Source organism: Pezoporus flaviventris, unplaced genomic scaffold, assembly GCF_033815535.1.
Source record: "Pezoporus flaviventris isolate CSIRO_AGI_PZ_B2104156 unplaced genomic scaffold, CSIRO_AGI_Pfla_v1 ptg000097l, whole genome shotgun sequence".
NCBI classification, from domain to species: Eukaryota; Metazoa; Chordata; class Aves; order Psittaciformes; family Psittacidae; genus Pezoporus; species Pezoporus flaviventris.
The window spans coordinates 4984800-5010364 of record NW_026892645.1 but is presented as its reverse complement, the minus strand read 5'-3'; the positions used below and the strand labels follow the sequence as shown (position 1 = coordinate 5010364).

The window sequence follows — 25565 nt, the reverse complement described above, 5'->3', positions numbered from 1 at the left end:
ATCACTAGCATCAGATTTTGGGCTGGGTGGTTTGCTTTGCGCAGAGCGGAATATAGGCTTGAGTTAAGCTCTTCTGTTTCTGCAGAGCCAGTGTAAGAATAAGCAAAGTTTCTAGCTTAGAATTTATGACACCATAACACATGCAGAAGTGTGATATACATGTAGGGCTGGTAAAATCTTCATTTTTCATTTTAACTCCTGTAGGTACAGCAGAAAACATAAATGTGGAAAGTGAGAGAACTTGGGAAGATCAGCTACCATGAGTTGCTAGAAGCAGAAAGTAGTGGTGGATGCTTTCTGTTGTATCATCTTCAGCAAGCTTTGAGCAAAAGGGTGACTGCTGCTCTTCTCTGTTTACTCCTGGAGGCTTGGACAGACCTTTGACAGGATGTTGGGATTTCTGAAGGAGCCGGTTGTCGTTACTGTGGCGATAAATATGAACATCATGGTGTTGACTCTGGTGGGATTAATAAGCCGACTCTGGGGGCTTTCCTACCCACGGGCTGTAGTGTGAGTAGAATAGTTTATTTTCTACTTGAATGACACAGACATTTGTTTTTTAAACATTTGTGAGTAAGATTGCAGGAGCGGAAGAGCAGAGCTTGCCTGATGTCAGCCTTTGTAAATACAATGATTGTGCTTCCCTCATAGAAACTCCGGAGGGGAAGGTAAAGGGGCAAAGCTGCTGCACTTCTTAGCTTGCTGCCAACAAATCAGTATTTTCTTTCTTAGTATCCCTGTAGCCTCCGGGATACTTCCAGTTAGATTTGATACATTTCTGCCTCTTGTGTTGCAGTTTTGATGAAGTTTATTATGGCCAGTTTGTTTCGCTCTACATGAAGAGGATCTTTTTTGTGGATGACAGTGGCCCACCTTTTGGCCATATGCTGCTAGCCTTGGGAGGTAGGGCTCTCCTGAAATTGAGAAGTGGCTGTTGCCTCTTACTGTGGAAGAAAGAAGTGCTCATTAGAAATGGGTTGTCAGATCCTATTACTGGGGAAAAGCACAAGGCAGATGAGAGATTCTGGTGTAGAAAGAATTAGGATTTCCCTTATTTAGTATGATTAGGGGGCTGTTGCATGAGTAGTGGGGAGGTGATGGAGCTGTGTTACCCAGTGCTTTGCAGGAAGAGAAAGGTAAATGAGAACTGCTAATGACTAGAAATAGTAGGCAACAAGCAGATTTTCTGAGTTCCTTTCTGAAGCTGTGATGTGCACAACATGAAAGTGTATGGGAAGGAGAGATTAAATGTACATTTAACATTGTCACTGAGAAGCTGCTGTTCCCCATTTGTATTCTTTGTGCCTCTGCACATTATCAAGCACTACTATAGGAATGACAGTACAAAAGAGGACCTTTTGGGGAAAGAGGGCTTTCATGCATGGAAAAGCTATGTGTATGGGAAATGGTTCCCTATTTAGCACTGGTTGTTATGCTTTATTTGAGGCTGGAAGTTCTGAATTGTTGCTTATGTTGTAGGTTACTTGGGAGGATTTGATGGCAACTTCTTATGGAACAGGATTGGAGCTGGTAAGAGCTGATTGTAACTGTCTCATTCTTCTGCAAAAATAAGCAGTATTTCAGCAGTTGACAGATTTCCTTTTGACTAGTGGAAACAATGCCTTATCTGACACCTTCACTTCTCCTCTAAAATAAGACTTCTGCAGGTCTCTAACAGAAGTTTAAGGTACTACGATTCCGTATCACAGATCTTTTAAAACAGTTTAAGCAGTACAAGACAGACAATAAATTAGTAAGGGTAGGAGTTAGATTCAATAACTGCTGTAGTCATAAGGAGTTCTGCACTGATCTGTCTTCTCTGCAATTAAGTTTCCAAATTGGTGCATCACTGTTGTCTCCTCCCTCAGAATACAGCATGAACGTTCCCGTTTGGTCCTTGCGACTCCTGCCAGCCCTAGCTGGTGCTCTCTGTGTGCCTTTAGCGTACCAGATTCTGGTAGAACTGCAGTTCTCCCACTGTGCTGCACTCGGAGCTGCTCTTCTGATTCTCTTAGGTAAGGTTATTCCCCTGGACCTCATTCTTCATACGGGGGAGAAGGGTCCCTTTTCCCCTTGTGAATTTTTAGGGTGCCTAAACGGCATCATCTCCCCACAGAATGCTGTTAACACGTCAGAGCCCACTTTCAGCCCTGGCCTGTATCACTTTCTGCTGGTTCCTTCGATCATTACAGCTTTGCAGCAGGCTGCTGTTTGAGGCTGAAGCTTTATAAAATTCATTATTAAGTGAAGTGAGCACAGCCTCACAAAAAAAAAAACACACCACATTTCTTGCATCCAAGGAGACTTGTACTCTCTCTGAGTTTTGCAGGATGAGTTATAACATACAGGACAGCCCTACTTAGAGTCAGAGTTCATCAAATTTCTTCATCATCAAACTGCAGCAAACCAGTCTGTGTCCTTAGCACCATGGTTTGACGTTGTTCTGGTGTGTGTAACTCAGTTGCTTGGTTTTTTTCTCTTGAGGATCTGCTGGCAGCTGCCTGAAAGGGAAAGAGCCTCTCAACAGCCCTTTAACAGTCTGATAAGAGAAACCTCTCCGACCTACTGGCTGCTTTGATTCTGGCTCAGGGAATCCCACACAAAGCAGCTCCTTGCAGCTCCCTTTCTTTAAGATTTGTCATCATACACGTGGCCTGCTGGGGTCACTGCTTGAACTCTCTTTGCCTTGAGAACCACCTCTCTGGATTTCCCAGCATTGATTTTCTTTGCCTTTGTAGGCAAGCACAGTACCTTCATTTGCCTCCTGCCAGACTTTATGACTTGCTCACCTCTTTGTCCTTGGAGACAGTTATGGCTATGTACTTTGCTCCTGCTGGGAGGTTTTTGTCCCTTTAAACCCAACACCTCCCTATTACAGCCAGTAAAATTGCAAATGAATTATCTGTCCTTAAAGGAACAGGTTCTTCTCTTGGGTAATGATGTGATTGTCTGAGGTATCACTTGCCTATAGATAAATTTCTCTAATTTTGTGTCTGTTTCTCTTTTCCAACAGAGAACTCTTTGATTACTCAGTCAAGGTTCATGCTCCTGGAATCAATATTGATTTTTTTTATCCTACTTGCAGTTTTGGCCTATCTGAAGTTCTACAATTTGCAAAAGCATAGGTAAAGCTGGATTGCCTCCCATCCTTTTGGATATTCTTGTGATCTTTTTCTGTACAGCCTGTGTGGGTTTTTCCTTAAGTCACTTCACCATTCTGCAGCTCACTTCATCTGTCTGTAGAATCCTGTGTTTTGACCTGTCATATGGCTGCCCCAGAAGCTTTCTCTTCTGAGTGATGTCAAGGATTTTTTTAAGTAGTAGCAAGGTTGGTTTTTGTGTTTTACAATCAAAAGAACTCCCTTGAGTGTACTCCTTTGACCACACAGCTTTTCATTAGAAGGTTTCCTTCTGTTCACAGAAACACTGATGATAACAGGTCAATGAATGCTCCTTTGTTACTGTTTACAGGCACTGAGTGTAGAGATCCTTGTCTCTCTTCTTGTAACTTCACATGTTCTCTGATCCTTGCAGAGGATAAAGTAATCTTCAGTAAAGGAAAATTATCTTTAAACTAAGCCCAGCAAGTGATGTAGTACATCTCTTTTATCTCCAGTATCAGAAGGCAGGTAGTGTTCAGTTCTGCTTCTTAGGATACAGAGAAATACATTTAAGAACACACTGTAGGTCAGGGCTGAGAACTGGTGGCATGGGAGGTTCAGAATGAGAATAAGGAGTAGAATAAAGAATAGTGGAGTCCTGCAAGGTTGTTTTCAAGTTAAATTACCTGAATTCTAAGGATCCTAAGAAGGTGACCAGGTCTCACCATAACATCCTTTTCTTGTCCTTTTATTTAAGTTCCTTCTCTGGAAGCTGGTGGTTTTGGCTCCTGTTGACTGGAGTAGCTTGTTCTTGTGCAGTTGGGTAAGTGATGACATATACTTTTTGTTAGGAAGCTGACTGTCCTGCCTGCCATCAAAGGTATCAGTGGGCCTTTAGATTTTGAAGACTGATTCTTGCTGCCATTCTGGGCAGACATCTCCATGACTTTTCAATTAGTTAGCTTGTTTCTCTAGTGAGGATGTCAGTTCATCAATTCACAGTGGGCAATACCAGCCATTAGAGGGTACTGTCCTGGGAAAAAGAAAACATATTTCTCAGAGATGGTTTTGTGTTATAAATCATCATCTGCATTTCACCTCTCCCTCCTAGTTGCTTCAAGCTGCAGTAAGTCTGGATTTAGGGGCTGTGTGCTTTGTGATTTGCTACCTTGTCATCAAGAAGGTTCTCTGTCACTGTGGTTATTTAATGTAATTGGCAAACAAATTATATTTTCTGCTGTCAAAGCCTTGAGGCTTATTTATGTTGTATGAAACTTGTCATGGATCTAAGTCCTTGGACCTTAATGCATCTTGCTCAAGAGAAAGTTTGAATGCTTATGTTTTACATTAGGTAATTATTAACTGTGTTCTTTTTCTATGCACTTTCTTGTCAGAGTGAAATACATGGGCCTCTTTACCTATATACTGCTGTTGACCATTGCAGGACTCCACTTCTGGCATGTGATAGGAGACCAGAACTTGTCAAATGTAGGTAGTGCAATATGCAGAATATATTATGGGTATCTTTTCAGGCCAGGAGCCAGCCAGGAGCCTTGCAAACCCCCAGAAAACAGTGCTATGTGTCGCTGGGTTTTGTACTGACATTCCTTGCCATAGTCTGCAAACCCTCTTGTCATAGAACGGTTTCCCAGCTCAGTTGCTGGGGAAGATGGAGTGAAGTGTAAGAAAAACGTGTGTGTGACTGGCTTTTCTGCTCTTACCCATGTCTTGGCGATCTGTGCCTCAGCATCAGTGCTGTTTCACGTGCCTCCTCCTAGCTCCAGTTCAGATCCTTGGTGGAAGTTATCAAGCTGTCCATGAAGTTATAGCTGAGTAAGGGTGGTTGGGGGAGCTTAAACACACCAAGTGCACTGGTATTTTAACATTTTTCATATATGGAGCATGAAACCAGTGAGTTCTCTGTGTTGTTCTAGGTTTCCTTGATGTGCCATTTTCTAGCTAGGGGACTGGCCCTCATCATCATCCCAGTGGCAATGTATGTGTCCTTCTTCTATGTTCACTTGACTTTGCTGTATCGCTCTGGGCCTCACGACCAGATTATGACAAGTGCTTTCCAAGCCAGCTTGGAGGTAAAGAAAATGTGATCATGAAACTCATGCATTAGGGGACAAGAGGGGAAATCTGTCTTATGTTCACTATTAGAAGGTGTGCAGTCTTGTTCCTTTGACCTGTGTATTTGTTCTTTTTATGTCATTTAACTACTTTGCTGCTGTAGATGAAGCAATAATGACTGAAATCCTAATAACAGATGAAAAGCTTTTTCAGAGTGAACCACAAACAGTATATTAACTCTTCTGCTAAAGATTTGTCCTCTCCTGTAGGAAACTCCACAGCAGTAGATACAGTACTGAACTCTTGAGTGATGATGTATACTACAGGATGATAATATGATTTTCTGTAGTAGAGTGCTTAGCCTGTCTTTTAGAACAGCATGGCTTTAGGGATATTTCCTAAGACTATGTAGACTTCCAGGCATGAGTGTATTTGCTGTCTGCTGAGTATGGTCCTGCAAGACTTGATTTTTTATAGATACAGCCAAATGAGAAAGCATTGTGCTAAGATACTGCTATGTTGAAGTGACAAGTGACTCTCTATAGAATTTAAACAGCCTCTGGGTTGTTTCTTCTTTCCACTTACCCTGTCATTATACTTCTCAGGGTGGGCTGGCTCGAATCACTCAGGGTCAGCCCTTAGAGGTGGCCTATGGCTCTCAGATTACTCTGCGGAACGTGTTGGGCAAGCCCATGCAGTGTTGGCTCCATTCTCACACAAATACCTATCCCATCAGGTGAGGAATCAGGTTGGGTCTGTATTAGGGTGAAAGTTATGCCAGTCCAACTGTCTCAGTTTGGGTCCTAGCAATCTCTTCATTAATCCTTCAGAGCGCACTGCAGATGCACAGATTCTCTGTGCTCTGTAGGAGTGGAGCCAGTGATCTGGTGCTGTTTTGTATTGCTGTGACTCTCATGAGCACAGAAATGTTCCATAACACATCTGTGGGGTGTTTTAACTTTCTGTACAGGTATGAGAATGGCCGAGGTAGTTCCCATCAACAGCAGGTGACCTGCTATCCCTTCAAGGATGTGAACAACTGGTGGATCGTCAAAGATCCTGGAATGTGAGTATGCAAGAGATTTAAATGCCAGTCTGCTGTCAGCATAGCTTCTCTATGCTTCCAAAACCTAATGAGGGCATAGCTTGGGTTGGACATAACTATTCTATGAGGCCATGTGTACTCCTAAAGAAGTGATTTGAGCGTCAGAGTTGGTAAGTGAGGCTCTTTGCACACTCCTCCTCAGTATGCTAAAAGCATTATCGAGGACTCTGAAATTCTGTCTGAACTGCTTCTGCCAGAGCATGGGCTGTGCTTTGCACAAGGGGAACTTTAAAGACTCACAAGACCGGTGGGAGCTCTTCAGGTGCTTTGCATGAAAGGGAAGTTCTGCCTTTTGAAGTGTGTGAGCCAGACATTAGAGTGCCTTGATGAGTTTTATTAAACTTGAATGAGTCTCAGAAGAGAGTAGAAATCACTTTTGCGGAATGAGTATTTCTTTGTATTTAAAGTGTGGGATGAGCTGTAGAATCTGCCATGTTGGGAGGGATTCCAAGTGGATGCCTGTGCCTAAGAGGCCTGGTTTGTGCTGAAGTGTTTTGCCGTTAGAACTGTCAGTGAAGAGCAGGACTCTGCCAATAAAAGCCCTTGTGTGATATCATTTCATACTGATCAAAAAGTTGCTTTTGATGTTTTTTTATGTTGCTCTGGGAACTGTATAAAGAGTCCTATCAGAAGGACTGTGAGCTATTATAAATCATACCCACACTGGGAAAGTTTGTCCGTAGTGCAAGCCTTTCAAGCAGGAACTCTACCAAAACCAAAACTACAGAAACACAGTACATCTTAAAATTCTTCAAACTCAAGACTCTTACGAGCCCTGGAGGATGTGGATTCCTTCTGTAGGATAGAATGCAGTAAAATACAGGCAGCAGTTAGCATTCCCACTTGCCAAAGGAAGCTTTAGACCTCCCCAGAAGCAAACAGAGAGTTTGGTCTTCATGGTGGAGATAGCCATTAATCTCTTTTACAGTTCTGCCAAAAGTGACATCAGTTGTAGCACAAACCTGTCAGACCTCACCGAAGCACTTATTTCACAGAAGCCACCAAACAGCTGCTTAGAGTGAATAATCTGAACTTGCTTCTGACTGACCCATATTCAGACCACTGACCTAATGGCTGGGGTGTTGGTATCCCATTACTGATCCTGAAGCATTCTGCCCTTAACTCACCTTTGCCTTGATGAGCTTTGGTTCCATCTGTAGATCGCTTTAAATTCTCATCTTACTGCCCAAACGTCTGTCCCTGCCTGCAGCTTCTTGACCTAACAGTTTGTTCATGACAAGGTTGCCTTATATCTAAGGAAGAATGTAACCACTTCCTCTTGGGTGTCACTCCACACAGGCAGCAGCTGGTGGTGAGTAACCCACCCCGTCCCGTCAGGCACGGGCACATCGTGCAGCTGGTCCACGGCATCACAACTCGGTACCTCAACACGTAAGTCCTTCCCTCACCCTCTGCTGAGTCTGCTGGCTAATTCTGCTGCTTGTCTCTCAGATTAACTGTTCAGGGCTTGAAACACCCTTGCATTCAGGTATATATAAACTGCCTGTTATTGGTGGATTGTATATGCATTTTTTATATATATATATACACACACATTATCTATAGGAGGGTTAGCTGCATAAGCCATCCCTATAACCCAGAGAAAGGATGCTGTATGCTTATTTATTTTTTGCAGTTAACTTGGCAGTGAGATTTGATACCAATCACAAACTGTTCAGTGGCTGCCAGCTGCTTCTGGTCTGCCCTACTAATAGACTTAGAGGGAGTAGTGGTGGTTTCAGCCATGTTCACATTTCATGGTGGTTCTGCAGATTCCTGAATACACAGGCCCCTTGGTGAGTCTTCATCCCTGCACCTTCACTGCCTCTACTCCAGGCAGGTGCAGATATTTAGTATTTTGTGTGACTGTCAACCCAAAGTCAACTCCACTCACTTTGATGGAGGAGCCTCTTGTGTGAGGGATGTGCTCTGGAAGTGAGGAAGATGTTTTGGAGGATCCGGTGTGCTGTGGCTAATTGCCATGGCTTCTTGCCTGTTTTGTAAAGACTGCAGTATGAATTTGCCTTCTGACTGCTTCCTGCCTATACTTGAATACCAGATTAGGAAGGGGGTTGGGTTCTGAGTTTGGGTTTTTACCAAGTCCCTTCCAAACTTAATTTGTTCATTACTGGAAACCTCAGTGAACAGCATCTCTGTTTGCCACAATCAGTGCTTGTTTTTCAGCCTGGCATAGCAAGCATCTATATTGGCTTCCTCTGGGCCTATTCCTGGCAACTCTTGGTAGTGGGGAGGGTTCTCCTTCAGAGAAAACAGTGCAATCTGTATAAATGTGTTACTTTTTGCTTTATTACTGAGTCTGGTCTAAACCAGTTCAATACCTTTATGAGTTTGCTTTCTATATGAATTTGGGAAATGGTGTTGGAGGATCATGCTTTGCTTGTCCTCTAGGCATGATGTTGCTGCCCCTCTTAGCCCCCACTCCCAAGAAGTTTCCTGCTATATTGATTATAACATCTCCATGCCAGCACAGAACCTCTGGAGAGTGGTGAGTGGTCAAAGGGAAGGGAGGAGCTCATCGTGTTGCAGCAGAAGTAGCTGATACAACATGACAACCAAAAGCCATCTTCCTGTTGTAGGAAATTGTAAATCGGGAGTCTGACACAGACGTGTGGAAGACAATTCTGTCAGAAGTGAGGCTTGTTCACGTGAACACCTCTGCAGTGTTAAAGGCAAGTGGATTTGTGTTTGTCTGCTCCATGCAGTTCTTGTAATCTCATCTGTCTGCTCTAAAATGCCCAAACCACTAAAACAAACAAGTGAATAAAAGGAAACAATAAACTTCCTCAGTGTGTTTGGCAGGGCTATAAATTTACAGTCTTCTTTCACTTTCAGCTCAGTGGAGCATCTTTACCTGAGTGGGGATACCGGCAGCTGGAGGTGGTTGGCGAGAAGCTATCCAAAGGCTACCACCAGAGCATGGTGTGGAATGTGGAAGAGCACAGATATGGGAAAAGTATGTTTGAGCCATGTTCTTGAAGCAGATCTCTGTGAGTGGGGGATGCTTCATGTTGATGGGAAGGTGGCATCGTGTGATAGAGCTCTGGCTCTATCATGGTGGCAAGATCCCCTTAGAGGTCTCCTGTGTTTGGACTATGTATTGGAGGCAGGCTGCAGGGAGTGTGAGGAGCCAGGGATATATCCTATGTACTTGCTCCCCTTTACAGCTTTCTGTCTGTTAGTGGTTATTTCTGAACTATGCTATTTTCTTCCAGGCCTAGAGCAAAAAGAGAGGGAGGTGGAACTCCACTCTCCCACACAGATGGACATAAGTAAAAACCTCAGCTTCATGGCAAAGTTCACGGAATTGCAGGTGAGGGCTTTGTTATTCCCTTCATCTTGCCTTCTGCTGCAGGGCAGGAACCTGAGCATTTCTGCAGGCTCTGAGCCTGAGGGTTCATTGTTTATTCCATGCTGATAGAGTAGTTTGGCTTCCTCACTGGAAAAAAATATTTCAGACTGCACTTAGAAGGGCATTAGAGATTTATGCTATTCAGTAACGAATACCCAAGTGATTGTGTAAAAAAAAGAAGGGGGAGGAAGGGCAGTTGGGCACCCAGAAGCTGTCTGAAACTGAACTGTAATGTGCTATATATGCAGTCAGTTGTGTTGATGCCCTTACTAACACTGTAGAAGTGTATTATATAAAAACAAAATAAACCCCCTGTATTGGTTAGTATCCAGTATGAGATATGCGAAATCCCACTCCCAGGTAAGGAACTTAGTATCTTACATTTGGAGCTGTTTACCCATGCCTGCTATCCCACTCATTGTTGCAATTCTAAAACCCTTCTGTTTGCTTTTTTTCCTAGTGGAAAATACTGACATTAAAAAATGAAGAAACAGAGCATAAGTACAGTTCCTCTGCTCTTGACTGGATCACAATGGACACCAATATTGCCTACTGGCTCCACCCAACTTCTAGTGTAAGTATGAGAGGCAGAAGTAAATGAATAAATAAGAGCCTGGTGAAGAAATCAGCCTGTTCAGTTCAGGTGTGAGCTCTGGGAGTGTGAGTGGGAGCAGGGCTGCAGTTCCAGCCAAGGAGTTGTGCCAGGATTAACTTGTCCTGTATTAAGAATATATTTTCCCTGAGGGTTGGGGTTGGTTTTGGCATGAGAGCCAGCTTTGACAGTAGTTGCTTTTAATTAAATCATGTTGTCTTGTTTTTGGTAAAGGAAAACTGCAGTTTAATAGTTTCCATTATTGATTCCATTTAGGAGATGAGTTCATTTCCAATTGCATCTTTTAAATGCCTTACATTACAAAAGAGTCTGAAAGCAGTGAAGTTTATCAGCCAGCTTTGTTCCAGGAAAGAGCAGGTCCTAGCCATGCACATCCTGACATTTAATTTAGCAAATAGATGCAGGTAATATTTAAAGTTACCTAAAAGAACTGCAGAATGTTCCTACTTCTGGCTTCTATCCTTCAGGCCCAGATCCACCTCCTTGGGAATGTTGTCACCTGGGCTTCAGCAAATGTTGCTGCTCTGGTCTACATGTGTCTGTCCCTGTGGTACTTGATACGACGCAGGAGAAAGATCTACGACATTCCTGAAGGTCTGATTCCATTGTGTATGTGTGTGTCAAGGTTGGGCGGGGAGGGAGGGTTGTTGCTTGTTCTACTACCCCCTTAATGGCCCCCAAAACCATTTACAGCCATATGCTTGGCTATCCCAGCACTCTTTCCTAGGAATACAGAGACAGCTAGCATAGCCTATGAAGAGGCTGATTATGGTTGTCACATGATGACCATCACCTCGTAAGACAATATAGCAGGCATCACAGTATTTGAGTCATTCCCTGGATGTAAGAAACATCCAGGCCTTTGCTTTGGATTCTGCTGGGCCCTTTCATGATGATTTAAAATAGATAGATACTGGCTGTGTGGGAAGGGGTTTATTCTAGATGTGTTTGTTGCTGCTGAGGTACCATCTCCTCTGTATGGCCATGCAGTTTAATGTTCATCTTTCCGACAGCATGTTTTGTTGTCGTGCTGTGAAGCTGCTCCATGTGGGTACTAATCTGTCTTGATGGGGGCTTATAATCTTGTGTGACAAAACATAATCATTTCCCTCAGCTGAATGTGGTTAAGTTAAAGGTTGTATTAGCACAAATGATAGAGAGTGGGAGGGAAACAACAAACTATGACAACAGGCAACTTCTTAGAGGCTTTATGTTTCCATGGACTGTGCTTTGAGATATCTCCTCTATCCTACAGATGCGTGGCAGCTCTGGGTATCAGCTGGGGGGATCTGTGTTGGAGGCTGGGCTGTGAATTACTTGCCTTTCTTTGGGATGGAGAAAACACTTTTCCTGTACCACTACCTGCCTGCCCTCACATTCCAGATTCTCCTGATTCCCATTGTGTTACAGCACATCAGTGATCATCTCTGCAGGTATTTAGTTTTAATGGATAGGTGGACAAGAGAAGAGACACTGTTCTCTTCTCCCAGGCTGGCACTTTGGCAGGCTGCTGCAGGGAAAGCAGGACTTTTTTCCAGCAGTGGCCATACTGCATTTGCAGAAGACAGGCCATATGAAATCTTCCTTTAGGATGAAGTGTTTGACCAGCCTTGGTGTAACTGCTTTTTTCCCCCCCTCTCTCATGCCAGATCTGTGCTTCTCAAGAGCATGTTCACTGCATTGATCGTAGCCTGGTTCTCTTCAGTTTACTTTGTCTATTGCACATTCAGCCCTGTGACCTACGGGGAGCCCTCCCTGTCTGTTACTGAACTGAAGGACTTGCGCTGGAAAGACAGCTGGAACATCCTGATCCGAAAACAGTGACAATTACCATCTCATTACAGGCAAAAAGAAACACCTTTTATGCAAAGCCAAGAATTTATTGTCAGTATAACTGAAATCTTAACAGACTGATCAAATAATTGACAGTAGTCCAGCTCTAATTATTACAGGAAAAGAAAATAAAAGAACATTGTTACAGAAAAGTCTCAACAGTAATACAGTTGTTATGAGCACAATTCCCAGTTTCTGCCCCCATTACATTCACCCTTCCACTGCTCCTCAGGGTTGCTGAATTCAGTCAACAGCATCCCAGCTACTTTGCAGGGAAGAGTGCGCTGCAAGGGTTTCTTCTTCTTATCCTGGGAGAACAATGGTGATGATTCCTTCCTTCTTGCAGTACATTGCACTTAAGGCTATTTTACATGTTTCCTAGCACCTTGCTCTGCAGTTCCATGTTACTAGTTACTATAAATGGCTTCTACTCTCCAACATATCAGATACTTTCCTTTGTTTTCTTTTTATTCCTAAAAACCAGGGTTTTCCAGCTCTAAAGCTTACATGTTTTTAACCTTCAGTAGTTGGCCCTGCAGCCTCCAGCATCATCCCATGACGGTATTCCTCAACAATGCATTCTTTGCCCCCACTTCCAATGCTCTGCTATCATCCCTATTTCATTACATTACAGCACTAAGCCAAGTTTATAAATAGTTCATTCTGCAGAGAGTAATGACTTGGTACTATTATCTATGTATAATCATTTGGCATAACCATGATTTTTTATGAAGCTAAGCAAAAATAAAACAGACATTACAAAAATTGCTGTTACAGCTAAACAAGCTAAAACAAAGCTTCAGGCAGGCCAGGAAGTCAGCCAAAACCAGAAGAATCGTTTGGCCTTGTGGCATTGACATGAAGCCTGTGGCCCACTACTATCAATGGCAGGATCATAGTTACTGGGCTGCATGTTTACACCTCAGTCTCATAGGAAGAGGAACTCAAGGTAGAACTGATCATGCTGACAAGGAAACCTGCTCTAACTTGTACATGAGCTCAGGGTAAACCCATTTTAACTCAGCCCATGCCCTGGCCTGCACCAGCAGAGGAATTTAGAGTAGGGTGTGCACGTGAAGGACTGGGATTGCTCAGTGGGGACACTGTAATAGCTCTGTACAGGTATTCAAAAAGGGTTATAGTACCTACACCACATCCGATTCATTCTCTTCATGTGGCTGCAACAGCAGGATCTGACAGTAGAGCTCAGAGCTGACCAAGAACAGCACTCCTAGCCTGACCAGGGTGCTCTTTATAGCATTCCTCACTGCTCTAACAAACGCTATTCAAGGCTGCTTTGAGCTCCCCCCGCCTCCAGAGGAAGGTATGATCAAACACCACAGTCATTCAGAGTAGGTTTTAGTGACTGTTTTGCTCCTACTTCAGTCAGCCCTGATAGCTAATGCTTCAGTACAGTAGCTCATACTCTAGAGTCTGTCACCCTGAGCTAAACAGCACCCAGCAGCAGTTAGGAGAAGAGCTTTCTCCTCAGCATTACAAAAGTGTACCTCTGAGCTGTGGGGATCACAAACAAGACAACAGACCTTTGCTGATTTCCAGTGTTGAAAAGACTGTAAGGGATGAAAGTGCAGACTGCACTTTGCTTCATTTATTTTCCTCCAAAGCTTCAGCCATTACAGAACTAACACGAACAATTCTGGCTTAAGGGGAAAGAGAACTGCTGAGTTTAAGAAGCATCTCCAGAAGTGTCCCTTTCTGTACCTTTGTGCTGCTGTAGTGCAAGGAGCACAGATACCTTTTATATAAAATGGTCATTTCTCATCACTGTTCATCTGCTCATCAGCCCAAGTCACACACCCCCATCCAACACAGACAGCCCCTGGGTTTAGAAAACTAGCCAATATGAAAAAGGTCCTCTCAATAATCTCCCTCCCCCTTTACTCCTCCTTAAAATGACACCGTAAGTCGAGACTCAAGAAGGGTATCACAAGGACACTTTCAAAGGCCCAGCTTGTGCTTGATTCCATATTGCTGCAGGGTCACTTATCTGGGGTAAACAACAGGAACTGGGATGTCACTGTTTACTTCCAGCCTCTTGTCTGCTCTATTTAGCAAACCAGACATTCTTGAGTTTAAACTGAGTGCAAGGGAAAGGCTTTGACCCTGCTGGAGGGTAGAAGCATGTCCAGACAGCTCTTTGTGCTGTCAGAAGGAGGCTCCTGCAATTGCTTTCCCCCCCTTACTACCCAGCTCCAGAAGCTGATGGATTCCACCCAGCAGAATCTGCAACCAGCAGTACACAAACGCCCTAAAAGACACTAATACTGACAAGGTCAGGTCTCTGTTTCCATGAGCAACTCAATCCAGTTGGAGCTCACGCATTCAGTAACTGTGGTAAAGAAAGACAACTATTTGGGTACAAAAAATAATCATACAGTGTAGCAAAGTTTGGGAGCTTAGAAAGGAATAAATTAGGAACCAGAATCACCCAGCTTGGTCCTGACCACTTGATGAACTACAAGTTCCCATTTGTCCCAGACAGTCCCTGTTTCATCTCTTATCTCAGGGGAGAGATTCCTCTATAGATCTATCCTTCCATCCCCACGGGGTAAAAGGGAAGCTGGCCAGCAGGAAAGCAATGCCACAACCCAAGGTGCCCAACAAGGTGGAGAAGTGAAGGCCTGCACCTGCTTGTTAAAAATGAACAGGGTGTGAACTAGTCTTGGCCAAGAGGCTGCTTCTTCTTTTGAGAAAACCAGGCAGATAATTTTCCTCTAAGGAAGATCATTAGGGAAATGGGGTCTCTTGCTAACCACCAGTAGCACTTAATTTTCAGGGGAGCCTTCAGTATTAAATCTCATTTTGAAAACTCACAAAAGGCAATGGCACTGCCTCCAACCACGTCATCAAGTAACATCAGTGATCCAGGCATGGCAGGGAGAAAAGGGAGAGGGGTTTTGGAGGGGAGAGAGGCTGCAGGCCAACCCTTTCCTTTCCCCTCTGCAAGGCCTTTCACACCAGTATCCCCGCCACTGCCAGGATGATTTATAGGGCACTTCACCAACCATTCTGTTGAAGTCCTTTCCAAAAGTTGTCTTCATCATTGGTCTGGCAAACCCTTCAGACACTGAGGGGTTAGTGTGGACGGCTGCTGGATTCCAGGTGGGAGCGCTTCCCAGCCGCGAGTACACTGCTGCTCTCTGTTTGCTCTGGGAATGGGCGCTTGTAGGTCCGACCGTGTCCGTTCACCGCCCCTCGCTGCCACTTGCAGATGTCTCCATTGAGGATGTCTTGAATGTGCTGCACTATGAGGTTTATGGCAACTGCAGAAGGAATGGGAAACAGCACACGTAGGCTTTCTTGGCTTGAGCTATCTAGAAAATGTGGAGCATCCAGCCCTGTTCAACTCAAGTTTTAGCAAGCCCTTAAATAAAACACTGTCAGCCCTCTACAGCAAGTCAGACCTCAATAGAAACCACCAACTGCAAGACCAGTTTTAATACTGGTGTCCTGCTCTGCATCTGATAGCACATTGGTTTTTCCAACCCTCAGCAGAGGGGCTCAGGCAGCTCCCTCCCCTACAGCCCTCCAGCAAAACACCTTTCCTTAGAAGACTGCAAACAAAGCAGCTCTCCTCCCAACCCCAAAGGTGGGCTCCCCAGAGAAATCAGAGAACCCAACTCCCTTTTACCCATGTTGTCAACTCCTCGGGGGATGATCACATCTGCATACTTCTTTGTCTGCAAAACACAAACAGAGACTTTTAATGGGAAAAAGTCAGGTTTAGTCTAGGAAGAAGCTGCTACCCAACATCAGAAAGCTGGGGGCAAAGATGGGGGGGGAGGGTTCCATGCTCTGGGACTGCAAGGTTATGCTCTTGGTCATGGTAAACACCTGAATGAACTGAGAAGTCATTCTGGATTTAAGATCAGGGATTGTTCTTACTGTCCCTCTGCAGTGAAGCAGCAGGGAGAAGCAGCAGCTCAAGCCTGGAGTACTTGCTTGTACACGCCTGAAGAATATGCTGCCTTCAGACAGGTCATCTGCTTTGAGGCCAAGGTCCGTTTGCTGGTTCTCATCAGCATTTCACAAGGCACTGCTAAATCTCTACCAAGCACCCAGGTATGCAACATGCATGTGAAATTCTTTCCTGCCTCTGATGACATTTTATTGATCTCCACCAGCACTCTTAAACAGGCTGGCAAACTCAGCATTCCTAATGAGTGCTTTTACAGTCCCAGAATTACTCTGATCCAGAGCAAGAGCTGCCTGAGATTTCCATCAAGAGCTGCCTTTTCCATCTTATTTAATTCACAAACAGGATTTTGTTCTCAAAACGCTTTGTTACAAATTAATTTGATTATGTGAGCACTTAAACTGGCCCCACATTATATGGCATAGCAAGCAGATGCTATAAGGGTCTGCCCCAGGTATTCACCAGTGTTCCCTGTTGAGAGAGAGCCTGCAGGAAACCAAGTTCCTCTTTCTTTCTGCAAGACTAAAGAATGAATGCAGAGTGGGAGTGTTTCAGTCAGAGGGACCCATGTGCTAAAACTGCCTCCTGGGATTCCTGTGGTGCTGTGCAAGCAGAATGGACCAACCACTTCAGCTCCTTAACCAAGCAGCATGTAATGGTCAAACAGATGAGGAAGAGGGGAGAGTGTGAGACTGGTGAAGTATGAACACCAAAAGCCACCACTGCTGCACGTACAGCGCAGCTCATCCCCAACTGACCCTGTTCCTTCTCTCCCCAGAACCCCCACGCATCAAAGAAGTGAAGCACTCAGTACCGGTAAGCAGAACTCCTCAAAGGCAGGCTTGACAAAGGTGGTGTACTGAGTGAGGATCTGCTCCAGGTCCCTCCCACGTTTCATATCGCGCAGAACTGGGGTGGAAAGGTAAAACCATCAGTCTCACCACAATGGATATGGCACATAGGGTACTGCTGCTTGTGCTGGCAGCGCGTTACCTCTGCGGGACAGCCGGACATCAGAATCTGTGTCAACAAAGAGCCGGAGGTGAAACATGTCCCGAATGTCCTGATTGTAGAAAACCAGGATCCCCTCAAAGAGCACCACGTCGGCGGGATAGACCACTGTTGTCTCTGCCTGCCTGCAGGGAGAAACACCCCGTGCAGGCTGCCATCGGGCTTTACACCATGGCTGACTTCACCCTCACAACCACCACCCCCTCACAACCCCCAAACCTACCTCGAATGCGTCACGAAGTCGTACGTTGGCACCTCAACTGTTTTGCCCTCAACAATGTTTTTCAGGGTTGTGTGCATCAAGTCGTTGTCAAAAGCATCTGCAAGAGGAAGGTGTAAAGAGGAACAACCGCAGATGCTGCTGCATCAAATGTTCTGCTCAGGTTGTCTGGACCTGAAGGAAAAACTCTGTCCAGTGATCCACCAGGAAAAGAAGAACTTACAGCTTATTCCTTCCTAATGCTCCCTGCCCAAGTGATAACCACTGCACTCGGTTAGAGAGATAAGGAAGCCAGAACTTGCTGTTGATGAGCAACTACAACACAGTGAAATGAAGAGCCCAGAAGCAAAGCTGCTAATTCACTGTGTAATTTCCCCAAACCGCTTGGTAATGGCGTGATTTACACACAACGGTGGGTGTGCGACGCTTTTAACCTGGAGGCTAAGAGTAATTTAGAAAACCTCAGGCATCTTTCACGCTTTCCATTATCCACCCAGGCGAGCCTATAGCAGGCACCAGGGCAGACCGTGGTCCTGTTTGCAATCCGTAACGCCACCCTGAGCAAGGGGAGCAGTTGTTTATAAGGACAAGAAGTACCCGGACAGGATTTGGGTGTTACTGGATGCTGTCAGGAGCCGGGAATGAGGAGACAGCGCCTGCTCCCCAGCATCGCGCCCCGCGTTACAACAGCAGCCGGCAGCAGGGGCACAGACAGCGGGGCTCGGGGGAAGCAGCGCTTCCAGCGCACCCAGCACCGCCCCGGGGGGGCTCGGCTCACCCGGGTGGTCGAAGTTGTACTGGCCCTTGAGCGCCTTGGCCTGCTGCTCGGCCGTCAGCACCTTGTAGAAGCTGTCCTGGCTCAGGATGAGCACCTTGCGCTGCCGCTGGTCCACCTCCTTCTGCCCCAGCAGCTCCATGATCTTCTCGCACACTGTGGACTGAGCACAGCGGGGTGAGGCGGGGCCGGCCCGCGGGACCCCCTCCCTCCCTCCCAGGGGCCCTGCAGCCGGTCCCGGCGGGCCGGCCGCCGGCTCTCACCTTGCCGCTGGCAGTGCCGCCGCTGACGCCGATGAGGAAGGGCCTGGGCCGCGGCCGGTCCGGATCGGGGCCGCCGGCGGACGCCATGGCGGGGCTGTGGGGGTGCCGCGGGGCATCATGGGATTTGTAGTCCGGGCGGGGCACCGCCGGGGGGGGCGTGGTGACTGAGGGAGGGGCGGGGCTACGGGCGCGGGGTGCGCTCGGCGTCAGCCCCGCGGCCACGGGGATGGGGAAGCTGCGGTCTGCAGCCCCGCGGGCACGGTGCGGGCATGGGCACGGCTCTGTGCGTGTGCGAGCGCAGCCCTGGAGCGCTGCCGGGGATGGGGCAGCCACGGCTTCTCTGGGCACCCTGTGCCAGCGCCTCAGCACCCTCCCAGGGAAGAGCTTCTGCCTTGTATCCAGCCTGAGCCTCCCCTGTTTAAGTTTTAACCCGTTACCCCTTGTCCTGTCACTACAGTCCCTAATGAAGAGTCCCTCCCCAGCATCCCTGTAGGCCCCCTTCAGATACCGGAAAGCTGCTATGAGGTCTCCACGCAGCTTCTCTTCTCCAGGCTGAACAGCCCCAACTTTCTCAGCCTGGCTCCATACGGGAGCTGCTCCAGCCCCTGAGCATCCTCGTGCCCTCCCCTGGCCTTGCTCCAGCAGCTCCGTGTCCTTCTTGTGCTGAGGACACCAGAGCTGCGCCCAGCGCAGGGAGCGGTTGGACCCGATCTCAGAGCTCTTTTCCACCCTGTTTGGTCCCATGGCTCCCTGTACCCCCCCATAGCCATTAACATTTAACCACCCCCCCCGTGTGTGTGACCCCCTCCGCGGTCCCGAGCTCTCGAGGCTCCCCCGTCCCCTCCCTCGGTGCCATTGCGGGCGCGGCCCCGGCGAGCAGCGGTCAATGATTAAACCGGCCCGGCCCGGCCCGGCCGCCTCTGCGGGGCCCTGCGGGGACCGCGGCGGGGCCGGGACCGAGTGGACGTAGGTGGGACCCGAGGCGCGGGGCCAGGACCGGGGAGGGGGGGGAGACCCCGAAGTGGAGGGGAGGCTCCGCTCATCCGCTCCCGCAGCCCGACCCTGACCCGGGAGGGGGACACATCCGGATGCGCAGGGCCGGGGCTGAGCCCGTCTCAACCCCGTCCCCGTCCCCGCAGGCGTTTCCGTGCCATGGAGAGCGAGGCGCCCGTCGGGTCCCGGCGAGCGGAGCGGGGCGGCGGCAGCGCCGGTTCCTGCTGGGAGCCCCCCGGGGCCGGGCCCGTGGTGGTGGCGGCAGCGACCAACGCGGCCTTCGAGGAGGACCCCCCGCCCTACTCGCCCCCGGACCCCAAGAGCGCGCATCTCCTGTACCCGCCCTTCCCGGTTCTGCACCCGCCGGGGCCGTTCCCACCCCAGGGCCTCCCGCCCCGCACCTCCGTACGTACCCCCCTGCCCCGCTCCGAGCGGGGTCACTCCTTGCCTCCCCCCCCCCAGGGCTTGTGGGGTCCGAAGCTTTGTGGGAGGCACAGGGGCTCTAACAGCCTGCTCTGTGTCACAGCATGAGGGGGCACCGAGCACCGCGGGGCCCTCAGCCGCCGGCCACCGGCAGCCGCTGCCCAAGGACTACCTGGTGGAGTCGGTGCTGGTGACCGTGTTCTGCTGCCTCCTGACCGGGCTCGTCGCCCTCATCTACTCCCACGAGGTAAGGATGGTGCGGGCCCCACGAGCACCAAACCCCGCTCCTGGCCCTGGGGGCCTCTTCTCACCTCTCCCTTTCCTCCCCCTGTGCCAGACCCGGGCTGCGCTCGGGCGCGGGGACGTGGTCCAGGCGTACGCGGCATCCAGGAAAGCCCAATCCCTGGTCCTCTTCAGCCTCCTCTTCGGGTTGTTCGCCTCCATCAGCTGGGTCATCTACGTCCTGGTGGCCCTGTACCTATAACGGGGACCCCAGGTCCCAGGGACACGGCCTGGCCTAGGGGCACAGCCGCAGCCCCTGTGCATCATCACCGGGGCTGCCATGGGATAGGGGTGACCAGGAGGTGTTAGTGCGGCGGAGCAGCCACCCCGGAGCCACGCGTGCCTTTGCCTGCCCGCTCTCAGCCCCGCACACCACGGCGTGGGCAGGAGGAACCGGAGCGGTGCTGGTGCCGTGTCCTGCGGGAGCCGGCGCTGAGCAAGCAGCCGTGTCGGAACAGCGGCACCGGGTGCGGGATGAGGCTCTGCTGCAGGATGAGGGATCCTGTCACCGCGGAGCATCTCAGAGGTGCCAAACAGGACCTGGTGCAGAGGAAGCATCCGGTTGGATTGGGGCTGGAGACAGAGGCAAGGGCCAAAGAGAAGCCAAAGCACGTGTGCAAGAACCCTCCCCGGTATTGAACAGTGTGAGAAGAGACTGAATCACGTCATTTAGCTGCTGTGGTGATTCTGCACGAGTAAATCACACACAAATCAATCAATCACACGCAAATCAATCACACACAGATCAATCAATCACACACAAATCAATCACAGATCAATCACACACAGAGGCTGCATCGCCTCCTTCCTGCTGCTTCCTGATTGAAATAAACCACGGCTGCAGCCAAAGCTGCTGTTTCCTCTGCAAGGACCTTCCCCTCCATCCCGTGGCTTTTGTCCACCACCAAATCCGGGGTAAATTCCCCTGCAATGGGTTAAATCCGGGTTTCCTCCTGAAGCAGAACCCTGGCATGGGGAGCCCACATGGGGCTGGGCTGGGGCTGCAGCGGCCCCAGGCCTGAGGGTGCCTCTTGCAGGGAAGGCAAGGGGAGGATGAGCTTCCAAAGGCCGCTCCGATGAGCTGAGCTGAGCTGAGCAGGACACGCGCGTGTCCTGCACCAGGGATGGATGTGCCAGGCCCCATGGTCCCATCCGGCTTTGCTGCCCGGTGGGACACAGCACCATGGTCCACCCCCAGTGACGGGGGGACGTGTGGGGTCAGCATCTGCACATCCATCTCCCTGACAATGATTGCCAGAGGGATCCTGAACCCTGTCCAAGGCTGGAATAGTGCTGGAGTGCGCCCGGAGCCCGCAGGGGTTACTTATAGCCCCTGGTGCCAGCACACGGCTGCTGCACGGGCCGGGCACGCACTGACCCATGTGTCCCCTGGGGAGATGGACACAGGGGACATCAGGGCCTGCAGGAAGGTGACAGGAGCAGAGATTCCCCTCCCAGGGGTGAGGCATGCACTGGGGCAAGGCCGCCCCTTTGGAGGTAGGGATGGGGGGAAAACATAAAAGGGACAAATGCAGAGGGGGACATGAGAAAACACGAGGCCACACCAGCGCCAGAAGTGGATTCGATTGTCACTTTAATCCACAGACTGCTGCATGCACTGTAAACAGGACCGTCAGGCGGGTTTGTTACCGGTGTTTATTCGTCTTTAATATAAAAGGTACAGGTCTGAAATGTTCGCAGGAAGATGCCACCATCAGGACTGGGTTAGTGGTAAATACACAATGGAACCGATGGGCTGCGGGTGGGAGCGGGGCAGGGGGCTGATGATGGGGGCATCACTCCCCCTGCTCCCTGCCCAGTGCGGGGAGGGGATGGAGACCCCATTTCCCCCCCAAAAGAGAGGCGATGCCCTTGAGGATGCTGCTTCCAAGACACAAACACGCTCATGGCCAAGCAAAGGGCTCTGCTCTGTGCTCCCCAGGTGCTGCTCCTGCACTGGGGGGGGGTTCTGGGCGAGGAAACCCTTCCTTAGGGACAACGGCAAAGGGGAGAAAGGGGATGGAAAGGCCGGGGGGAAGGGGCTCAGCCCCATGGTGCAGCTGAGCTGGTGGAGGGCAGGGAGCGAGCCCCCCCCCATTGGTGGTATGAGAGCGATGGGGCTGTGGCTTTACACACAACACGCCTAGAAACAGGCTCTGTCAGAGCACAGGGGCCCAGGGAGGTGCTCGGTGCCGGCCGGGGCAGCCCGTGCCAGACACGGGCTCTATTTGCCTTGTCACGGCCGTGTGGGGTTTGCCTTAAAACCTGATTGACAAAGGCAAGCACCGGCGTGAGAGGCGGGGAAGCCTCTGGGGACTGCAAAGCCTCGGCTGGACACAAACGGCTCCGGTGCCCTCGGTGCCATGGGATGAACCGTTCTGATGTGCTCTGGCTCAGACGTCGCGTTTCAGCGCAGGAACATCCCCGCTCCTCCCGCTCTGGGGATGCACAGCAGGAGCTGGCGCTGGACCCCACGCTCTCCTCACCTAGAAGATGCCCCCACAGGCAAATGGGGGTCTCTCCCTGTGCCTTGGCTGCCGGAAAATAATGGAGCTGGTGCAATCCCATGGACAGGGCAATGCTGCCGTTGGTTCGGGCAGAGCTGCCGTCCAGCTGAGACGTTGCAATCTGTAGGAGGAGGTGCTTGCACCTCTGATTCACTCAAAGTAAATAAGAGACTTCAGCAAACACAGAGCTGCTGTTGAGAAATAAGGATGCTCTGAGAAGCACCCATCTGATGCTCTGAGAAGCACCCATCCGATGCTCTGTGAGAGATCCCATCGCGAGCTGCTGCCCTGAAGCCACAGGATTTTAAGACCAAACTCTAAAAGCCACGAGACACGATGCTAAGAAAGGCTTCACAAGGCTGCTAAAACCTCCAGGGTACAGTTAAATCCACCATCCACGCTGCAAACCATGGGGTGAGGAGAGAGGAGGGGCACGAAATGGCCTGACTGGGGAGGACAACCTGGGTGGGGCACAGAGAGGGGACAGAGGGGCTGAATAAGGCACACCAAACAGATTGGGGTTAACGCTGTGTGTGTGGGAAATGAGACCCCCCCCCCCTTTGCTCTTCCATGCTGGGCTGGGGGCGATGGGGACCTGCTGGGGCTCCTGCCAAAGCGCTGAGAACAAAGCAGAGCACCAAGGGCCAGACACACATTTGGCAACAGCGAGAGGAGAGGAGTGGGGTGCAGGGGACGGGGCTCAGCCAGGCACAGGGCTCCTTCCCACTTCCATTCCCAACCCCGGAACCATCCCGCTTGCTCCGATGCCTGGCTCCTGCACCCGCCCCGAGCCTGCTTTCTTCCAGCACTCGGAACAACATTGTCACTGGTGGGGAGTTCTATACATACTGGTTCGCACTTCTTTTTCCTATAAACTCGTCGGTATTCAGACATGCATCGAAAAGAAAAATCCCCAAAGGATTCTAAACACTAATATTTACAGTCTCGTATTCTACAGCATTTACTGTGCAAAAGCTAGTACCATCGCTAGAAGATAGGGCTCCACGGACGGGTGACCCGCAGTACCTCGGTAGTCCGCGTTTCCAGGGTTCGGAGGGGTCACCGTTGCTTAAATAAGGAGATCTGAGAGGAGGAGGGGGATACGATGGCTGGAGATGGCCCATTTTCAGTGCCTCTTCCCTATCTACGACCGGTGCCTTCCTGCCATGAAGAAGGCGCCGGACCTGGGGTAAACCATAGACCCCTGTAAACACAAGCAGCTCTGCGAAAGCAGAGCTCCTCCGGCAGGCAGCGGGAGCCTCTTCCATCCTCATCTCCTATGGACGAACACGTTTCAAGGTGGTGGTGTTACAGGGGAGACTCAAACCCTCAGCTTCCACCGCTGCTGCCACCGCTCCGGAGACAAGTCTGTGGGTGCTGAGCTCTCGCCAACCCTCCTTTGTGGATGAAAACAAAAGCCTGGGTATTCCCGGATGCAACCGGCCAGCAAACCAGTAACACACCTGCATGGGACCCTCCTTCCACAAGGCTCTCTCCCCGGGTTTAAAGCTGATTCATGGCACAGAGGGACGGGAGGAGGAGGAGGAGGAGGAGGAGGAGGAGGGTGAGTGCAGCGAGCACCGGCTGATCTCTGCCCTGCGCGGCCCACGGCGCGCCCCGGTCACCTCTTGCCTGCTGCGAGCGCCCGACGTTCACCCCCCCAGCGGGGAGGGAGGGTGCATCATCATCCAGTAACAGGTACAAACACGGAACTCCAGTCTCATAGCTGCCCTCGGGGCGCCTGCGGAGCAATTCTCCTCGCTCGCACAACCCCTCCTCCTAGGTTTTCTCTTCCCGGTCTGTTTTCCGCCTCGTGATGTTCCGAGGTTTGATTTTGAGGGACAGCTCCCACAGGGCCTCCTCAGCCAAGTGGTCGCTGAAGTCGTTGAAGAAGGACACGATGTCGTCGTTTCTTTTGATGTCGTAATGGCTGGAAAAGCACGGAGGAGGGATGCAGTTAAACTGGGGCTGCTCCCAGCTTCAGGCTACCCTCGCCCCGCCCCAGGGGCATCCAGCACCGTGCGCTCAGAGCACAGTACACAGGACAGAAAGTGACACCAAACAAGGGGAGAACCAACGTGCCCATTGCTGAACTGGGGGGAAATCAGACCCCATCACACTGAAATGAGCAGGGGACTGGAGCTCCTCCTGTATGGAGACAGGCTGAGGAAGCTGGGGCTGTTCAGCCTGGAGAAGAGAAGGCTGCATGGAGACCTCATAGCAGCCTTCCAGTATCTGAAGTGGGCCTATAGGGATGCTGGAGAGGGACTCTTCATTAGGGACTGTAGTGATAGGACAAGGGGTAGCAGGTTAAAACTTAAACAGGGGAAGTTTAGATTGGATATAAGGAGGAAATTCTTTCCTGTTAGGGTGGTGAGGCACTGGAATGGGTTGCCCAGGGAAGCTGTGAATGCTCCATCCCTGGCAGTGTTCAAGACCAGGTTGGACGAGGCCTTGGGTGATATAATTTAGTGTATCCCTGCCCATGTCATGGGGGTTGGAACTAGATGACCTTAAGGTCCTTTCTAACCCTAACTATTCTGTGATTCTATGAAATGAGCAGTTGGATCTGCTGCCCTTGTTGCAAGACAGCACTGGGGAAAACCCACCATGATCTAGAGAACATAAGGATCGTCAACCTGGAGGAAAAAATGGTGTCTGAAAGAGGAGTGGGAAAACTGCACTGGATCTCAAAACTAATACAGGAAAAATGTCTTCATAACCTCGAGTCATATTCAACCCAGAAAGGGAAAGAGGCTGTGACCAGAGCCCTGTCTTCCCCTTACACCTCCATCACAATGCTTTGGTTTCAGACTCCCTTCCCCTTGCACAGTGGCTCCCATGCCCCCACCCCAGTCCCCACCATGGTGCCTTCAAAGCCAGTTCTGACCCCCACTGCTGCTGCACTTACACTTGTTGGAAGCACCTCATGCTGTCCAGGATGTTAAACTGCTGCCAGCGCTTGGAAAAGTTCACTTTGCTGTCAATGTAATCAGGGTTTCCCAGATGAACAAAGGTCAGGTCCTGCAGAATCAGGCCTCTGAAAGAGAGAAAGGGGC

General features: G+C 49.6%; 4 protein-coding genes across 9 annotated transcripts in view; 2 read left to right on the top strand and 2 right to left on the bottom strand.

The window, feature by feature from the left end:
* The first annotated feature begins 337 nt into the window (after positions 1-337).
* Positions 338-12254, top strand: POMT1 (protein O-mannosyltransferase 1). Its single transcript, XM_061476818.1, has 19 exons — positions 338-510; positions 797-903; positions 1480-1530; positions 1869-2015; positions 3014-3125; positions 3859-3924; positions 4496-4589; positions 5036-5191; positions 5780-5910; positions 6145-6240; positions 7579-7671; positions 8689-8785; positions 8877-8969; positions 9133-9253; positions 9513-9610; positions 10110-10223; positions 10730-10856; positions 11518-11695; positions 11912-12254. Exons 1-19 carry the CDS (start codon positions 389-391, stop codon positions 12084-12086), a joined length of 2178 nt encoding a protein of 725 aa, XP_061332802.1. The 5' UTR covers positions 338-388; the 3' UTR covers positions 12087-12254.
* UCK1 (uridine-cytidine kinase 1) lies at positions 12122-18429 on the bottom strand. Its single transcript, XM_061476816.1, has 7 exons — positions 18302-18429; positions 18042-18201; positions 17267-17363; positions 17026-17168; positions 16847-16941; positions 15748-15796; positions 12122-15379 (listed from the first exon to the last, which is right to left on the bottom strand). The coding sequence occupies exons 1-7, from the start codon at positions 18386-18388 to the stop codon at positions 15192-15194; spliced, it is 819 nt and encodes a 272-aa protein (XP_061332800.1). The 5' UTR covers positions 18389-18429; the 3' UTR covers positions 12122-15191.
* A 943-nt stretch (positions 18430-19372) lies between these two features.
* On the top strand, positions 19373-20238 carry PRRT1B (proline rich transmembrane protein 1B). Its single transcript, XM_061476627.1, has 3 exons — positions 19373-19699; positions 19821-19964; positions 20055-20238. Exons 1-3 carry the CDS (start codon positions 19454-19456, stop codon positions 20199-20201), a joined length of 537 nt encoding a protein of 178 aa, XP_061332611.1. The 5' UTR covers positions 19373-19453; the 3' UTR covers positions 20202-20238.
* Positions 20239-23425: 3187 nt separating this feature from the next.
* The window catches only part of RAPGEF1 (Rap guanine nucleotide exchange factor 1), an 83729-nt gene continuing 81589 nt past the window's right edge, over positions 23426-25565 (bottom strand). For all 6 annotated transcript variants that reach the window (XM_061476807.1, XM_061476809.1, XM_061476808.1 and 3 more), the window contains 2 exons: positions 25418-25546; positions 23426-24436 (listed from right to left, as the gene is read on the bottom strand). In XM_061476807.1, coding sequence (XP_061332791.1) covers positions 24286-24436; positions 25418-25546 — 280 coding nt within the window. In that variant the 3' untranslated portion in view covers positions 23426-24285. The remainder of the gene's footprint in view (positions 24437-25417; positions 25547-25565) is intronic.